The sequence below is a fragment of the Zalophus californianus genome, chromosome 2 (assembly GCF_009762305.2).
Source record: "Zalophus californianus isolate mZalCal1 chromosome 2, mZalCal1.pri.v2, whole genome shotgun sequence".
Taxonomy (NCBI): domain Eukaryota; kingdom Metazoa; phylum Chordata; class Mammalia; order Carnivora; family Otariidae; genus Zalophus; species Zalophus californianus.
This window is the reverse complement of record NC_045596.1, coordinates 121,048,961-121,064,905: the sequence shown is the minus strand read 5'-3', so window position 1 is coordinate 121,064,905 and position 15,945 is coordinate 121,048,961. Positions and strand designations below refer to the sequence as shown.

The 15,945-nt window shown below is 34.0% G+C and overlaps 1 protein-coding gene across 2 annotated transcripts in view; it reads right to left on the bottom strand.

Annotated features, from left to right (window-relative positions):
• Positions 1-15,945, bottom strand: part of ABCE1 (ATP binding cassette subfamily E member 1) — a 29,927-nt gene that overhangs the window by 4,062 nt on the left and 9,920 nt on the right. For both annotated transcript variants that reach the window (XM_027597811.2, XM_027597810.2), the window contains exons 4-16: positions 15,547-15,644; positions 14,445-14,562; positions 13,708-13,845; positions 13,493-13,562; positions 13,150-13,246; positions 12,170-12,259; positions 6,961-7,082; positions 4,089-4,310; positions 2,840-2,899; positions 2,680-2,738; positions 1,121-1,231; positions 899-1,041; positions 651-773 (exon numbers count right to left, since the gene is read on the bottom strand). In XM_027597811.2, the coding sequence (XP_027453612.1) occupies positions 651-773; positions 899-1,041; positions 1,121-1,231; positions 2,680-2,738; positions 2,840-2,899; positions 4,089-4,310; positions 6,961-7,082; positions 12,170-12,259; positions 13,150-13,246; positions 13,493-13,562; positions 13,708-13,845; positions 14,445-14,562; positions 15,547-15,644 (1,451 nt within the window). The remainder of the gene's footprint in view (positions 1-650; positions 774-898; positions 1,042-1,120; positions 1,232-2,679; positions 2,739-2,839; positions 2,900-4,088; positions 4,311-6,960; positions 7,083-12,169; positions 12,260-13,149; positions 13,247-13,492; positions 13,563-13,707; positions 13,846-14,444; positions 14,563-15,546; positions 15,645-15,945) is intronic.

Genomic DNA, 15,945 nt, shown 5'->3' with positions numbered 1-15,945 from the left:
AATCACATGAAGTTGCTATTTTTACAGGAAAAAGATGGTGGCATATCAGTAATTCCATATGTTTCAACCTAACATAAGGTGTAAGAAATTTCTCATTAAACTGATTTGAATGTTAGGCTTCTCTATATGTCAAGTGTTCTCATTTGAGCCAATAAAGAAAAATTAGAGAATAAAAGGGGAAACAGTAAAATCATTCATTTTGTCTCTGTTGTAGATCAATACCAGATATTTGGGGTTCACTGTGAGCATTACCCCTAGCAGTGTAAGTTGGGCAAATCAAGTAACCTATGTGCATCTTTATCTGCTGTTTAAGAGCATCAATGGTTTTCAGGGAATCAAAATCCCACATCTGTTTTGAAAATCCAAATAATGAAGATGACAAAAGTTAACTTGCAAGAAAAGGTGAGCGGCCCAGAGGTCTGCATGCTTATCCAACCCTGGGTCAGGAGGTCTATAGTCTGAACACTAGTCTTTCCAGTCCCATCCAGCATTCAACATGAATAATCCTGCGAGTCACACAATCATCCCTAGATTTTCTAGCTACCTCTTTAAAAATTAAAATTCATAAGCTTAAAGGAAAATTTTGACTAATAACTTTCTAATTGTCAGAACTTATAATTAGGCTTCAATGTTTCAGAAAATAGTTTTACCTGTTTGCGACTGTGTTCTTAGATGGAATGCCATCAAAAACGATGACTCGATCTGCTAGATAGGTGGCCATAATGAAGTCATGTTCCACAACAAAGGCTGTCTTCTTAGCATGGAGTATGAAACTAAAATACACGATTTTGAAAATGTTTCCAGTTTTCTATTATCAACTATTCAAATGCTGTATTAAGCACCGCTGTATGCCGGTGCACATAATTAAAACTAATACTCTTAACTGGCAGGACTTTACCGTTTGACAACTCGAGCTGCCATCAATCTTTGCTCAGAATCCAAATACGCAGATGGTTCATCAATTAAATAGACATCAGCAGGCTTGCCCAAACAAAGAGCTAAAGCCACTCGCTGCAGTTCACCACCAGATAACGTCTGCACCTATTTGGAGAAGAAGTTTAGCAAACTATGTAGAGACGTGCAAAGTTTAAAATAATAAAATGAAAATCAGAGTATGTACTTCTTGATCGATGATATTTTCAATTTGCAGAGGCTTCATCACATCAGTCACAAATTGTGGATGAGTGTAAGCATCTCTTATCTTTTCATGTAGCAACTGTCGAACACTTCCCTGTTTTTAGTGAAAAAAGTATTGAAATTTCATTTCAGTACAGAATTCCTCTAATAATCAATATTGACAAAGTTAAGATCCAGAGCAAAAAAAGTGTATCAATTTGCCACTCACAGATATGATAGTATTTTTATGTATATTCATCATCTATAGCATGTTCTGCAATTTTTATTTAAAAACTCATCATGTCCAACAAGTAAAAAAAGCATCTTAAAATCTGAAAGTAGTAAATGATGACTGTTTCAAGAAAGATATCACTTGAGAATAGGAATAATTCTCAAGGTCAGCATGAGTGTGAAGTACCCTCTGGCAATCAGAAAGATAACACAAAATGCATAATGTGATGGGGATGAATCTTAAAATGTCTTGCACTTGTTTCAGGAGAGGGCTGACTGAGTCTGAGAACTTAAAAGCTAAGCTTATATAAAGGATCAACAGTAAAATTTTTATTGTAAGCTAAGCTGTCTCAAATAGGCCTAACAAAGTGGTACTGAGTACAAATATTATACTTTCAATTTCATGGCTATACCACACTGTGTTTATCCATTTATCAGCTGAGGGACATTGAGGTGGTTTTCCACTTTCTGGCTATTACGAATAATGCATTTGTGTGCAAATTTTTGCGTTGAGACAGGTCTTCATTTCTTCTGGGTATGTATCTAGGAGTGGAAACACTGGTTCATATGTAACTCTATATTAATCATATGAGAAACTGCCAAGTTTCTTTTTAAGGTGGCTCTTACTATTTTACATTCCCATCAGCAATGCATGAGGTTCCAATTTATCCATATCCTCACCAATACTTATTCCTTTTTAAGTCATTCTAGTGGGTGTGCAGTATCTCACTGTAGTTTTAATTTGCATTTCCCTAATGACTAATGGTCCTGAGCATCTTTACACATGCTTATTTGGCCATTTGTACATTTTCTTTGGGGAGAAAAAAAAGTCTATTCAAATCCTTTGCCCATTTTTAAACTGAGTTGTAACAGTTCTTTATATAATCTGGATATAAGTACCTTATTATTAAATTGCAAAAGTATTCTATTTTGTAGGTGGCCTTTTACTTTCTCGATGGTGTTATACATAGCACAAAACACATTAAATTGCTGTTGTTGGTTTTTTTTTTTTTTTAAAGTTAAGCTCTACACCCAACATGAGGCTTGAACTCATGACCCCAAGATAAAGAGTAACATGTTCCACTGACTGAGTCAGCCAGGTGCCCCCACATTAGGTTTTTATTTTGGAAAAAGATGTCAAACAGATTTAAAAACATTTCCTACCAGTGGAAATCAATCAAGGACTGATGTCTTAATACTCTTCCTTAGCCACTTTTTGGTAAAACTATACAGAAAATAATCTGAAGAATTCTGGTGCAGTGAAAGATTAAAACCATAGGCGTATGTGTATAAACTTTCCTTTAATAACCAAATAACAGAATCATAACTCACAGTTGATTTGGGACTGATTTTCTGTGGCTTATAACTGACATTTAGAACTGGCACTTCTCCTGCAAAATAATGCAAATAAAGAAGACACTGAAAATTACCCGTATCTTCAAAGTTTCCTATGTGTGACAGGGTAAAAACAGTCAACAATATACAACAGTACCTCCTTCATCAGGCTTAAGTCTTCCAGCAAGCATTCTGATAAATGTTGTTTTACCAGTACCTGCCAACACAATATATAACAAATGGACTTGAAAGATGCTTCACATTTATAGTAAATCACTATGTACACTCGGGTTTTAATAAGAAATTAGTTTTAAAGATATATACTGACACTAGTGAATTCTGAAGGTTATACAGAAAAATACTTAAAACTTTCATGATTCGGGGTGTCTGGGTGGCTTAAGTCGTTAAATGTCTGCCTTTGGCTCGGGTCATGATCCCGGGGTCCTGGGACAGAGCCCCGCACTGGGCTCTCTGCCCAGCAGGAAGCCTGCTTCTCCCTCTCCCACTCCCTGTGCTTGTATTCCCTCTCTCTGTCAAATAAATAAAATCTTAAAAAAAAAAAAAGACTTTCATGATTCACCTCTAAAGTATCATTTCCAACTAAACTGGGAGGAATATAGACTAATCTCATTAATAACCATCTTAATAAATGGTAGACCTATAAAATACAAGTCTTGGGTTACTTTTTAGAAGACTTATTTAGCTCAAATACCAATACACCATTTATCATTAAGTGGTACAGTAAAGATTGATGCCATCCTTACAAGTCCGTTTATATGAAATTTTAAGTCAAATGCAAGCCAGTTCAAAATTCCTCCATTAGCTAATGACTGATATATTGCAAAATCCTCCTAGGGAATTTCTACAGATTTATAAGCTGAATACAATTCAAATCTTTTTTTTTTTTTTTTTTTAAATCTTGAAAGTAATACCAGACATCTGGTACTCAAATTCAACTCACAGCTCTATTTATGACAGCAATCTAATATTGAAAATTCAGGTAATACAACTATTTACAAAGACAGACTGGCCTGAATTTAAAATGAGAGCTCAAATGGAGAAAGTCAAGAAAAAATTTTAAACTAGACTGTTTCTGAATTATCTGTTTTATCCTTTCTCATCTGTTTCTAAGATGGATAAATGTCCTATCAATTTATACACAGAAAAACTAGCTTGGAAAAAATCTTATTTTCACTACAGGTTATTAAACAAAATATATAAAATAGAAACTTGACTGAATGACAATATTAAATCCTACCACATCACAGAATGTGAACTACACTGAGAAATGTATGGATTCAGCCTAGCTCCCAGACCTACAACCGAGTCAAAGTTTTTCATGGAGTAGTTAAAACTAAGTTACTGGATAAACAGATTTTCAAATAAAGGAAATAAGGAAAACTTACCATTTTCCCCCAACATCACCATGATTTCAGAATCTGTAAACTCTCCAGCTACAATTGCTAGCTCAAACTCTCCCATCTTTTTCTTCATTCCAGGATATTTATACATACACATCTTTTTAACTTCTTCTTCATTTGCTGTCTCAGCCACCTTAAAAACAAGTGATGCATCTCTGAATCTCAAGTTTTCTGTCGGAACGTAGCCATCCAAAAAAATGTTTATGCCTGTTGGAAAGTCATTGACAACAGATTAGTAAAGATTAACTAAAGACTAGTTTTTCTCCACAGCAAGAAATTATCATATAAAAGCAAATCCCTAGGCTCTCTTGGGAGCAATCTAAGTACAGATTTCAAATTTCTGTGGATTTGTGGTAACATGCAGTGATAACATGGTGTTTTATGTATCTAATCAAGTTGAAATAACCTATGCATATATATGTGCCTATGTACGCAAAGCATATCTCTTTTCATTATGATATGATTTTTATAAGATTTTTTCCATTAGGTTTTATGCAAAAGAATATGGTGCCATTTCTGCTGTATTTTTAAAACAAAACTTGCAATTTTTATGAAAAAATGACAAGTAGTTAAAAATGGAATATTTTCAGAGTGACATAAAATGATATAGTCTGGGGAATAATTTTTTAAATAAGTTATTAGTATGCATTTTCACATGAGATCCAGATACCACAAACTGAAGTTACAATATATACTGAATTTTTTCAGATTAATTCTGCAGGTTTGTAATATATTTATAGTAATGAACGGACTTCATTTAACATTTTTTTGTCTTCACCATACAAAAATAAACATTCTCTAAACAGATTTTAATAACAAAGAAAATATATTGTACATGAGAATCCCTCCATACTAAAACTGTTAAGATCCACCATGGCAAACACAGAAAGGAAAAACTGGGTTATTTGGAAAAAATGAAAAGATCTGTTTTCAGTGTTTCCTATACTTAAGGCAATAAGAGAAAGATAGTAGCTCAAGCCTGGAAGGTCTTGAAAGAAAGCCTAAGGATGTTATTCATCTCCTCTGGAACTGAGAGCCATTATCAGGGGGTCTAGAACACAGATTTTCAGTATTTGCTGAAAGAACAAATCAATAGATTCTGCCAAAATCAGCATGGTTTTTTTGGTCTTAAAACTACTTAAAAATTATAAATGTGAGGATAAAAAAATTAAAACCAAAAATTAGATAGGAACATAATTTGAAGGAAACCTTTGTGGCCATTTAATCCAGATACTGAAGTCAGAGAGATAGTCTAATTATACCTAATTTATCAGGTAAGGGAATGAAGGCTCAGAAAAGTGTGACTGCGCAAAAAACCATTAACCAGCCTTTCCATCTCTACTCCAATGTCTTGTCAATTTAAGACAGTTCAAGCTATAACTGCCTTTATAGAGTTCAAAGAGAGCTTTTACATATATGTATAGCATTAATTTCAGTATATTCACGGAAAGCGGAAAATAAGTTCTAATTTACTTGAATTGTTTTAACAGATGGGGAACATCAAAAACTTCACCAGGAACCATTTCTTAAATGGCGTAGCTTTTAGACATGGCATTTATAATGAGAATTGTGAAGAGTGAATGCCAGCTGCCTACAACATTATCAACACAATTCGGGACCTAATACATGGTATAGAGGAAGTAACTCAATGGTTACTTGCTAAATTGAGAATATTGTTTTTTATATCATCTCTTAAGACTATTGGGCAATCTCACAATTTTTCCTCTAATATATGCATATATTTATATCAAATGTACAGGTAAGTGACAGCAATTCCTTCATCTTATCTTAACCGAAAAACTTTATGTACTTTTTCTAAACGAAAAAGCTACCACTGCCTTTTTATGCAAAGTGTATGATGCAATATAAATTTTTTTCCAAGTTTCTTAGTATCTCAAAAATTATCTTTTTGAAGAGATCACTTAGAAAAAAAAAGGGAGCCTGCTCAACCTAAAGACTACATGAGTAATTATTCTTGTAAAATATGGTATTTTTTTCAAAGTATGAACTAGGTGGTCCTTTTGGGTGTTCCTAATTGTTCTAGGTTGTCAGCTGAAGGCACACCTAGAAAGATGAAATATAAAGTAAAAGAGGAAGAAGAAACCACTGGAAGGAAATGGCAAAGAAATTAAAAGGAAAAAAGCATACCAGAGAGAGAATGCACTGACATTTGTTTCAGGAGCCACTTAGTGGTAGGTTAGTTTTTACTTTTGCCTAACTTGCTTAGGTAGAGAAGAGACATGGAAAAGAGAGGCCAGAGAGTCCCTCTTTCCTGAAAGTAGAACGAATAAATGAAAATATACTTACTAAGCTATTAGACTTTGAGTTACTTATTAAACCATACTTAGTAAGCTATCTTATTTTAATATACTTTATTAAACTATCTTATTGGGCTTTTAGACAGTCTTAGCTCTATAAACTTAGGATAGAGATTACAGATAAATTTGAAACATGAAAGCAAGATGAGCACTAAATAAATTTTAAGAGTTTCACTACTGGTATTGGCTTTTCAAAGATAAAGATGACAAATACTACAATGATGCTGTAGAAGCCAAAATATAATAAAAACTTTTAAGATTGCAAAGAGTGAAACTGAGAAAGCATTTCTACCCCCTCCAATAGAAAATTCTCCAAAATGAAATGTTCTGAATAACTGATGGATACCTCATATATATATATATGTACACACATACACACACACACACACACACATTCTGTTGAGTGATTAAATTCCATTAAAATTAGAGTTTTGAATAAATATCAAAGCAACATATAACTATTTAATATCAACAATAATACATTTTCTAAGCATTAGAGTGAAAGAATACAGCACTATGGAAATAGTTTTTCAAGTTACCTTCTCTTACACTAAAAGGCATAGTGACAACACCATAAGCACTTGGTACGCCATATAAACAGCAGATGAAGTCAGAGAGATAGTCTAATACACTTAGATCATGCTCCACCACAATGATATATCTGCAAATCAATATAGATTTTTATTTTTAAATGTAACATAACATATAATGAAATTAAAATTATATTTAATTACAATTTAAACTCTTAGAACAGTGTAAATGTCAGAAAAACAGATACGTTAAAAAAAAATTAAATGTAGAGACAATACTAAACAGAAGCCTTAAAACATTTTCTTTAAAATAAGACTCATTATCAGTCTTCTGTTTCAAATTGTTTTCCTAAACTAAAAGGAAGGGGGAAAAAATTAACAGGAAACAATTTATGGATACATGAAATAAATGTGTTTTGCCAATAAAGAACACATTTTTAAATAAACTTTACCAAGGAGAAACAGTTAAAATAGACTTAAATCTGATGTAGCCTAAACTATTACGCTATTCATCTTACAGATTAAGCCCTTCTAGTTGTCCTGTCCCATACGCTAGCTGTAGAAGGGGATGCAGAGAATAATATGACAGGAAGCTTAACTGGAGAATTTTCAGTTTAGCTGGGGAAAACAAGGGATAGAAACAAAACATTACCAAAAAACCTACACAGCCAAGTATGTTCTCTAGATATAAAATCCAGTGACGGTCAGAAAGGAAAAAGGTGTGTACTGGAGTACTATATAAGTGGGATGGGACAGGACACGACTTTTGAAGTGGTAGGTAACAGTATTGCTAGTATACAAACTACCAGGCAAATAACAGTCATGACACTTTTATGCAGCACTTTATTCCTATTCGAGTTAGTTCAAAACGTTAAAAAAGCAATGTCCTACAGACACCTCAAATTCCAACTTAATTTGTTTCCTGTACAAATATTCTCCATATTTGTATTAATGGAATCGTTACTCCAGTAAAAAAAAAAAACTTTATTCCCAATGACATACTGTTTAAATTGTCAAGTCTGTCAACTCTTTCTCAACAATGTCTTGTGTGTTCATTTCATCCCTTTCTTTCTCTGCCTAAACTCTAGTTCAGGCTCTCAGATTTCTTTCAGTATTGCTATAGACTTTGAACAAATGTCATTTTTTTCAGGTTCCCAGATATGGCTCTCAGTTGCAAATAAACAAATTAACATCCTGGGATTTGCTTTCAAGACTTTCCAAAACTTCAGGTACTATTTCTCTTCATGTATGTATAAGGCACACTGAAAAATGGTTCTTTCATTGTTTCCTGAACAATCCACTTTTCCATTTCTGTGTGTCTAAGGACTGTTCCTTCTAAATGGTCTCTTGTCTAAATCCTCACCTGTTGAAATCTTACTCAACCCTGTAAGGTCCATCACAAATTCTACCTACTGTAGGAAACACCCCTCCTAGTATGCAAATGAGCTTTCCCCAACTCTTGACCCTTTCTAATTCTGAACTGATACTTGGATTTTATTATTTTTGAGTATTTCTACTTGTCCCTAAATTTTATGAAATGTGACTATATAATACATTTTAGCACCTCTATGATTTTTAGTCTTCTGATATGTACCAACGACATGTTTAGTAAGTTTGTTGAATGACAAAATGAAGAATATGCTAATTGGCAATGGGGGAAAATGGTAGGTTTTTAAATAGTATTGTCCAGTAGAACTTTCTATGGTTATGAAAATGTTCTAGTGTCCATATACAGTAGCAAGTAGCTACTTGGAATGTGAAGCATGTGGAATGTGAGTAGTTTGACTGAAGGAATGAATTTTTAATTTCAATTAAAATTAAAATAGCAACATATGGCTACAGGGTACAGCACGGTTCCAGAATAAAAGAATAAGAAAAAAACATCATTTTAGATTAATCTGGCAAGAAGAACCAGACTTTTTAAAGGAGGCTATTAAGCCATCTAGGTATCAGGTGGTAAAAGGAATGAAAAAAAAATAGGGGCAATTTTAATTACGAAAAGAAAATATTAAAAGGAAAAGTTTTTGGGGCACCTGGGTGGCTCAGTCAGTTAAATGTCTGCTTTCAGCTCATGTCATGATCCCAGGGTCCTGGGATCAAACCCTGCATCTGACTCCCTGCTCACCAGCGAGTCTGCTTCTCCCTTTCCCACTCCCCCTGCTCGTGCTCTGTCAAATAAATAAAAATCTTAAAAAAAATTTTTTTTCTACCACATTGGTAGTAAGAGGCATCAATAAAAATGGCAAATCACGTAAGTGAGCCAATACTCATCCTGCCTTGGTATCTTTGTTGGCAATGTTCCATTATCTGGAATAACTGTCTACTTTTTACCATTAAAATTTTCATGACTCAGTGTAAGGCAGCATAGTATCATCTAGGGGCTTTTAATTTGCTTTGAAAAGAAGAAAAAAACCAGGTCAAACCTTCTGATATCGCTACCTTTAGGTGGAGCTTACAGAGAGGTTCAAAATGTAAAAAAGATATAGGTGAGCCAATCTACTTTCTGAGGGTTTGGAAAGAAACAAATCTGCAGCATAATGAGAAATCTATGCTGTGAAATTCCTACAATTAATTTTGGGTTACGTGCTGGTTTTTAATCTTACCAAAGATGTTCTTGGAGGCCAAATGCTAAAAAATCTTGTGTATTGGTGTCCTTTCTCCAATCCATGCTCTATTTCTCGTTTTAAGGACATGATCTCTGAAATCTTTTTACAGCATTAAGACTGAACATTGCCTTGACATGTCACAGAATTTCAGGATGCACAGACTTCTTGTCACTTTTTTTCATCAGTCTATCACTTACAAAGAGATTACTTTAATCCTTTATCTATAAATAACACCCAAGACAGTTGTGAAAATGTCTAACTCAATCATTTTCTTCACTTGGTCAATCTAATTTGTTTTGACATGTTATCCCTATTACAATTATGGTTACTGCCCTCTCAAAATACAGGATTATAGTGATTTGCCTGAACATTTACATGTTTTTTAAAATTTTATTTGAGAGAGAGGGAGAATACAAGTAAGCAGGAGTAGGGGCAAAGGGAGAGGAAGAGAATCCCAAGCAGACTCTGCTGAGTATGGAGCCTGAGGCAGCGCTCGGTCCCATGACCCTGAGATCATGACCTGAGCTGAAACCAAGAGTCGGACACTTAACCGACTGAGCCACCCAGACGCCCCCTGAACATTTACATATTAAGATACATGTCACCTGGTTGTAAATTATTTTCCTTTTAGTTTTTATTATGGTTAGAATGTTATGTGATATTTAAAAAAAAATTATGTGTGAAAAGAGATATCTATGATTTTCATAAGGGTATATAAAAATATTTTATAAAAAGTGGCTAGGGTTGCAAACCACTGGCTTGACTGCTTGTATGTTCTTTTACCAGACTGTGAAGTCTTTGAATACTGGGACTACATGTTACATTCTTACATTCCTTCAAGAGTCTATCATAATGTCCAGGCCTACATATGAAGTGAAAATTATAGCTACACTTTGGCTCAACTAACAATGTCTCTTTATCATTGATATTTTAAGTTTCATGTCAAAGTATGTATGTGGATCATTTGTACCTTTAGCGATGACCTTGCCATGGCTTTATTTCTCAGACTCCTATTAAAATATATGTAAATCGTCTTCTCATTCCATTCTCTAAACCTCCCTTCTGAACTCAATCTGAGTTCAATCTCATTCTCAATCTGCTGCATTCTGGTAACTTACACAGATCAACTTTTCAAGTTTCTAATGCTCTTTTCTGCTGTCCCTAACCTGTCTGAGCTGTCCAGTGAGCTTTTAATGTCACAGGTGCACTTTTAATTTCTAAATCTGTTTGTGTTTTTTGAATATTTACCTATTGCCTTTTTGTGGTACCATATTCTTATGATTTTGTATCCTTTTATGTTTTTATTTTAGATACTATTATTTTATAGTTATTTTGAGAATGTCACCTTAGACATTCTTAAAGGTCTAATCCTGTTGTCTGTTGTACCTACTGATTAATTTGCAGATGGTTTCCTATTATTATTTGGATCATGAGTCTTTTCTTGTATGAATCCTGTAAGACTAACTAGGGTTGAGGGCTTATCCCTGCAAAGTGGTTTTATATTTGCTTCTGCTAGGTACCATAGGACTAAAGATTCTAGGACCCTCTTTTTATGTTACTTTCTTACTGTGATGAGTTTAGACTCCCCTGATTATATAAATTTTAATTCCATATCCATGTGAGCTGCTGGTTAATGAATATATTTGAAGGGGAGCCATCCCTCTACTTTCAATGAGCTCAGTGAATGAGATATATGCTTCCTTGACATCTTCACATGCTTGTGTTTTGCTGATAAAGCAGTTCTTTGAGTCCTGGCATTTTATGTGATCATCCAATATAAAAGGCTTTGTTTCCTGCTCACGAGTGGTGGTTAAAGCCCAAGACCTATTATAGATGAGCAACATCCCTCAGGAAATCCATATCTTGGTCTCTTCTCTTTATAGTTCTCTCTTTGGTTTTTAACCCTAGGGATTTCTCCTGCATTCTTATATTGGCTATGTATTAAATCAGTCACTGATAGAAAGAGGCATAGAAAATGCTATGCAGGAAAAGATCCCTGGGTTTTGGCCATAGCTTTGCCATGTAGTAAATTTGTAACCTAGAACAAATAACCATTTCTGACCTTAAACTTCTTCATCTACAAAATGGGAACACCACCTAAAGAGTCTTAACAACAAGATTACTATGAGGCTCAAAGGAGAGAATGGATTTAAAATTTCTGCAAATTACAAAGTACCCCATAAACACAGGGTGTTGTGATTACCTAACGGGTTTTAAGAACTCTCTGGAGTTCAGTAAGACCCTAAATAACCAGAGTTACTCTGGTGATCCTTATAATGTTCTAAATTTTGTGTGTTTGAGTGACTTCTCCATTTGAGGATCTGGTAAAAGCTAATGACCTGCCTCCCAGAAATCCATACAGAGACGCCAGAACTTTCATATCATTTCAGAGTATCTCTAGGCTACCTGGAGACAGGCATGGTAGTAAATAAATCTTGCTAAAAGACCCTCTGTTCTAGATAGAAGAAGGTAATTTCAAGTGGTAGCTCTAAATAATTGAAACAGAAAACATACACATGTATATGACATTGCTGATCTCAGTGTTTAATCTTTAGAAATTTGTATAACTCCCCAATTAAAATAAGAGAGACATATACCAAATCTGTACTTACCTATCTGGATTTATTAGGGATCGTATAGTGATAGCAGCCTTTAAACGCTGCTTGACATCTAGGTAACTAGAAGGTTCATCAAACATGAAACTATGAAAAAGAAAAACAAATAATTTGCAAGACAAATATAATTCTCTCTTACATGATATTTTAAATCCCTGTAATATGGTTTCTGATTTAACAACAATCTCCTCTTACACTAAAGAGAAGTCCACTGCATGAGGGTAAAGAACTTCTGTACTCTGTTCAGAAGTAAAAAGATGAAAAAAAAATTATGAAAGCAGGGCTGCATATCAAGCCTGGGGAGAGACTCTCAGCTTAGGCTAACTTACAAATTATTATCTCCTCATGAAAGATATTCTGATATAGTCTGAAGTAATTCAGAGAGGTTTCTCTTGATTAGCTGAAATCAGATGCATTAAAACAAGTTTTTGAAAAGGAGGGCACCGCAGAGAATTATAGAATACTTTGTGGAAAAGACTTGGCCTACACTGGATGCCAGAGTAGAAATGTGGAAAAAGATGGGAGCAAAAAATATCTGGAAGAAGAGAGGCACCAGAAAGTAGGAAGCAAACTCCTTCTTCCTTTCTCTCTCTCTCACATGGCATGCCACCCTTTTAGGGTAACCTAAAAGACCTCATATTCTACTTGAGGTATTTAAAAAAACTTGTTGGCCTGTTTTTTTTTTTTTAATCTTTTTATGTATAAATGTAGTGTAAATAATAAGCAACTGATTATATTAAAAAGTGCTGCAACCTATAAGTCGTAAAGTACTTCTAAATAAATGAGTTAGTCTCCCCTTGCAGGAATAACAGGGAATGGGCAATGGGTGCACAACTGCTTCCATATCTTACCTCAAAAGTAGAACCTTAGATATTATTACTGTTAATTTCTCTCAAAAGCACTGCTTTATTAGCAGTATTATAAATAAAAACTCTAAAATAAGGATTAAGATATACAAAAGGTGTAAAGCAACCTACATATCAGCTTTCTGTATGCAAACGACAGCACAAGCAAATCTCTGCAACTCTCCTCCTGAAAGATCTTCAACATTTCGTTCTTTTAGATGGGTTAAATCTACAAAGAACATACAGGCATTGTGTTCAATGTTTTAAGTTTTATTTTACCTTTCTAGGCAAAATGTATATTGTACATCATTCTGAGTGTGAATGATACCTCAGTTGAAAATTGTGTTAACAGAGAATGTAAATACAACAATTACTAGGAATTTTCCCATTTATTTTAGCAATCTATAAAAAGGTATCTGTCTTTATGAGTTAAGTTCAGGGCCTATTAAAACATATGCACAAAATAAACACTTACCAAGCTGTTGACATACAATTGCTTGTGTCTTTGTTTCATCCTTTCGGTCCAAAATAGACCCCACTGTTCCCTGTCATAATATACCAGAAATAGTTAACTACTATTTTTCTTCAATATTAAAATGAGTTACAAAGTAAACCACGTTTAGTTTGATATATCTCTGATACCTCCACAAATATGTGTAACACATAAATTCCTCCTAAAGAGTAACTGACCTTTGCAGCCTTGGGAATCTGGTCTACATACTGAGGTTTGATAATGGCTTTTAAGTCATCTTCTAGAATCTTGGTAAAGTAATTTTGCAATTCGGATCCACGGAAGTAAGTCAAAATTTCTTGCCAATCAGGTGGATCCTAGAAATATAATTGTCTGAATTTAATAATACACAATAATGCAAAAAGGATGACTTATACAGTTGACTCCTGAACAATATGGGTGAATTTTTTTTGATAATTACAGTAAAGTACCATAAATATATTTTCTCTTCCTTATGATTTACTCAATAACATCTTTTCTCTAGCTGACTTTACCATAAGGATACAGTATATAATACATATATGAAATGTGCAATTGATGGTTCTTGCTAAGGCTTCTGATCAACAGTAGGCTATTAAGTTTTTGGGAAGTCAAAAGTTATATACAGACTTTCAAACGTATGTGTGGGGGTCAGCACACCTAACACCCGCACTTTGGTTAAAGGGTCAACTTTATATCCAAATAGAATCCTCTGGCATATAAAGTTTAGGTGGCTAACAGTTTAAGGAAACTCAGATTTGTCAGTTAAGTAGCATTAACAGATCTTAATTAAAAAGGAGCTTCATCTGTATATAGCTTCTCAGCATTAATTAATGAATAATGTTGAAAATAAGAATATTAAAAAAATTATATCCTCTCCTTCAAAGTTGCATAAAATTGACCTAAAGTATTCATATTCATAAGGTGGTATACATACATCATACTTTCCAAGATTTGGCTTTTGCTTTCCTGCTAAAATTTTTAAAGCAGTTGACTTTCCAATTCCATTAGTTCCAACTAATCCCAAAACTTCACCTGGACGAGGGATAGGCAACCTGTCATAAGTATACAAAAAAATAATAAAACAGGACTTAGGTAGAAAAAGCTACTAATATTAGGATCATGTATTTTAATGCACGTGCACTCCACACACATCCATTAATAAGCTAAGAGATATATGCCAGATATTATTGGCTATTAGAAAAAAAAACAGCCAAGATTAACTAACTGTTAATTGTTAGAAATGCATCCATGACCAATATTACTCCAAATTTTATTTTTCAATTTTTATTTAAGTCCATTCTAAAGTAATTCTCTTTTACATATAAGGCTAAGTTTTAATGTATAACCAAATGCTTTGGGACGAAATTGCATAGCAAGTGCAACCTCACACTGTATTTTTTTTTTTTTTTTGGCCTGCCATTTACTTACAAGGAGAAAAGTGCCACATGAACCAGAAATATTCCACTTCATTCTCCCTGTTGCAGTAGGCTCTTTAAAGCTGGCAGGTTGAGAAATACCTTTTCATTAGTAAATCTAGACTCCCAGATTCAAAATATCAGTGTACAGCAGATTAAAAACCTCAAAGAACTCCTGTGATTTAACAATATGTGTCCAAGTTCAGAGTAATATTCTCTGTAGATGAGAGTAATGGGTAGAGAATAAGTTCCCTTAAAAGTTATTTTGGGGATAAGGGAATTATTAACAATAGTGATTCTCATCCTCATTTGTATACTGGAATCACCTGGGAGCTTTTACAACTTACTGAGGTCTAGATTCTGTATCTGGGGATATGATGTAATTCAACAGGACTGAAACCGAGGTATTAGTTTAAAAAAAAAAAAAAAAATCCCAGGTAATTCTAATGTTAGCCAGAATGAACCACTGACATATACAGTTTGGTTCTGTATGATGTTACAGTTTTGCATTTCTCTTTAGTGGATGGTTAATACCTTTTCCCATTTTTATATTTCTCTGAAAATTCCAAATGTATTTTACTTTTGACCAAAGTAAAGAGGAATGTTGACTTGAAAATATACCTGTGAAGTTTGAAGGCATTGGCACAATATCGATGTGTTGTTTCTTTTTCCAAGTTGCTTGGTAAATTGACAATTGATAAGGCGCCAAAGGGACATTTCTGTTATTTAAAGTAAAGAATTTTGTGTTAATTTTTAGAAATACACATACGACTGGGGCGCCTGGGTGGCTCAGTCAGTTAAGCATCCAACTCTTGATTTTGGCTCAGGTCATGATCTCAGCATTGTGGGATAGAGCCCCATGTCAGCTTCCGTGCTAAATGTGGAGTCTGCTTGAGATTTTCTTCCTCTGCCCTCCCCCTACTCACGTGTGCTCTAAAATAAATGAATACATCTTTTTTAAAAAAAGAAATATATCTATATGACTAAAATGGATACATTAAGAATTTTTTATAAGCAATC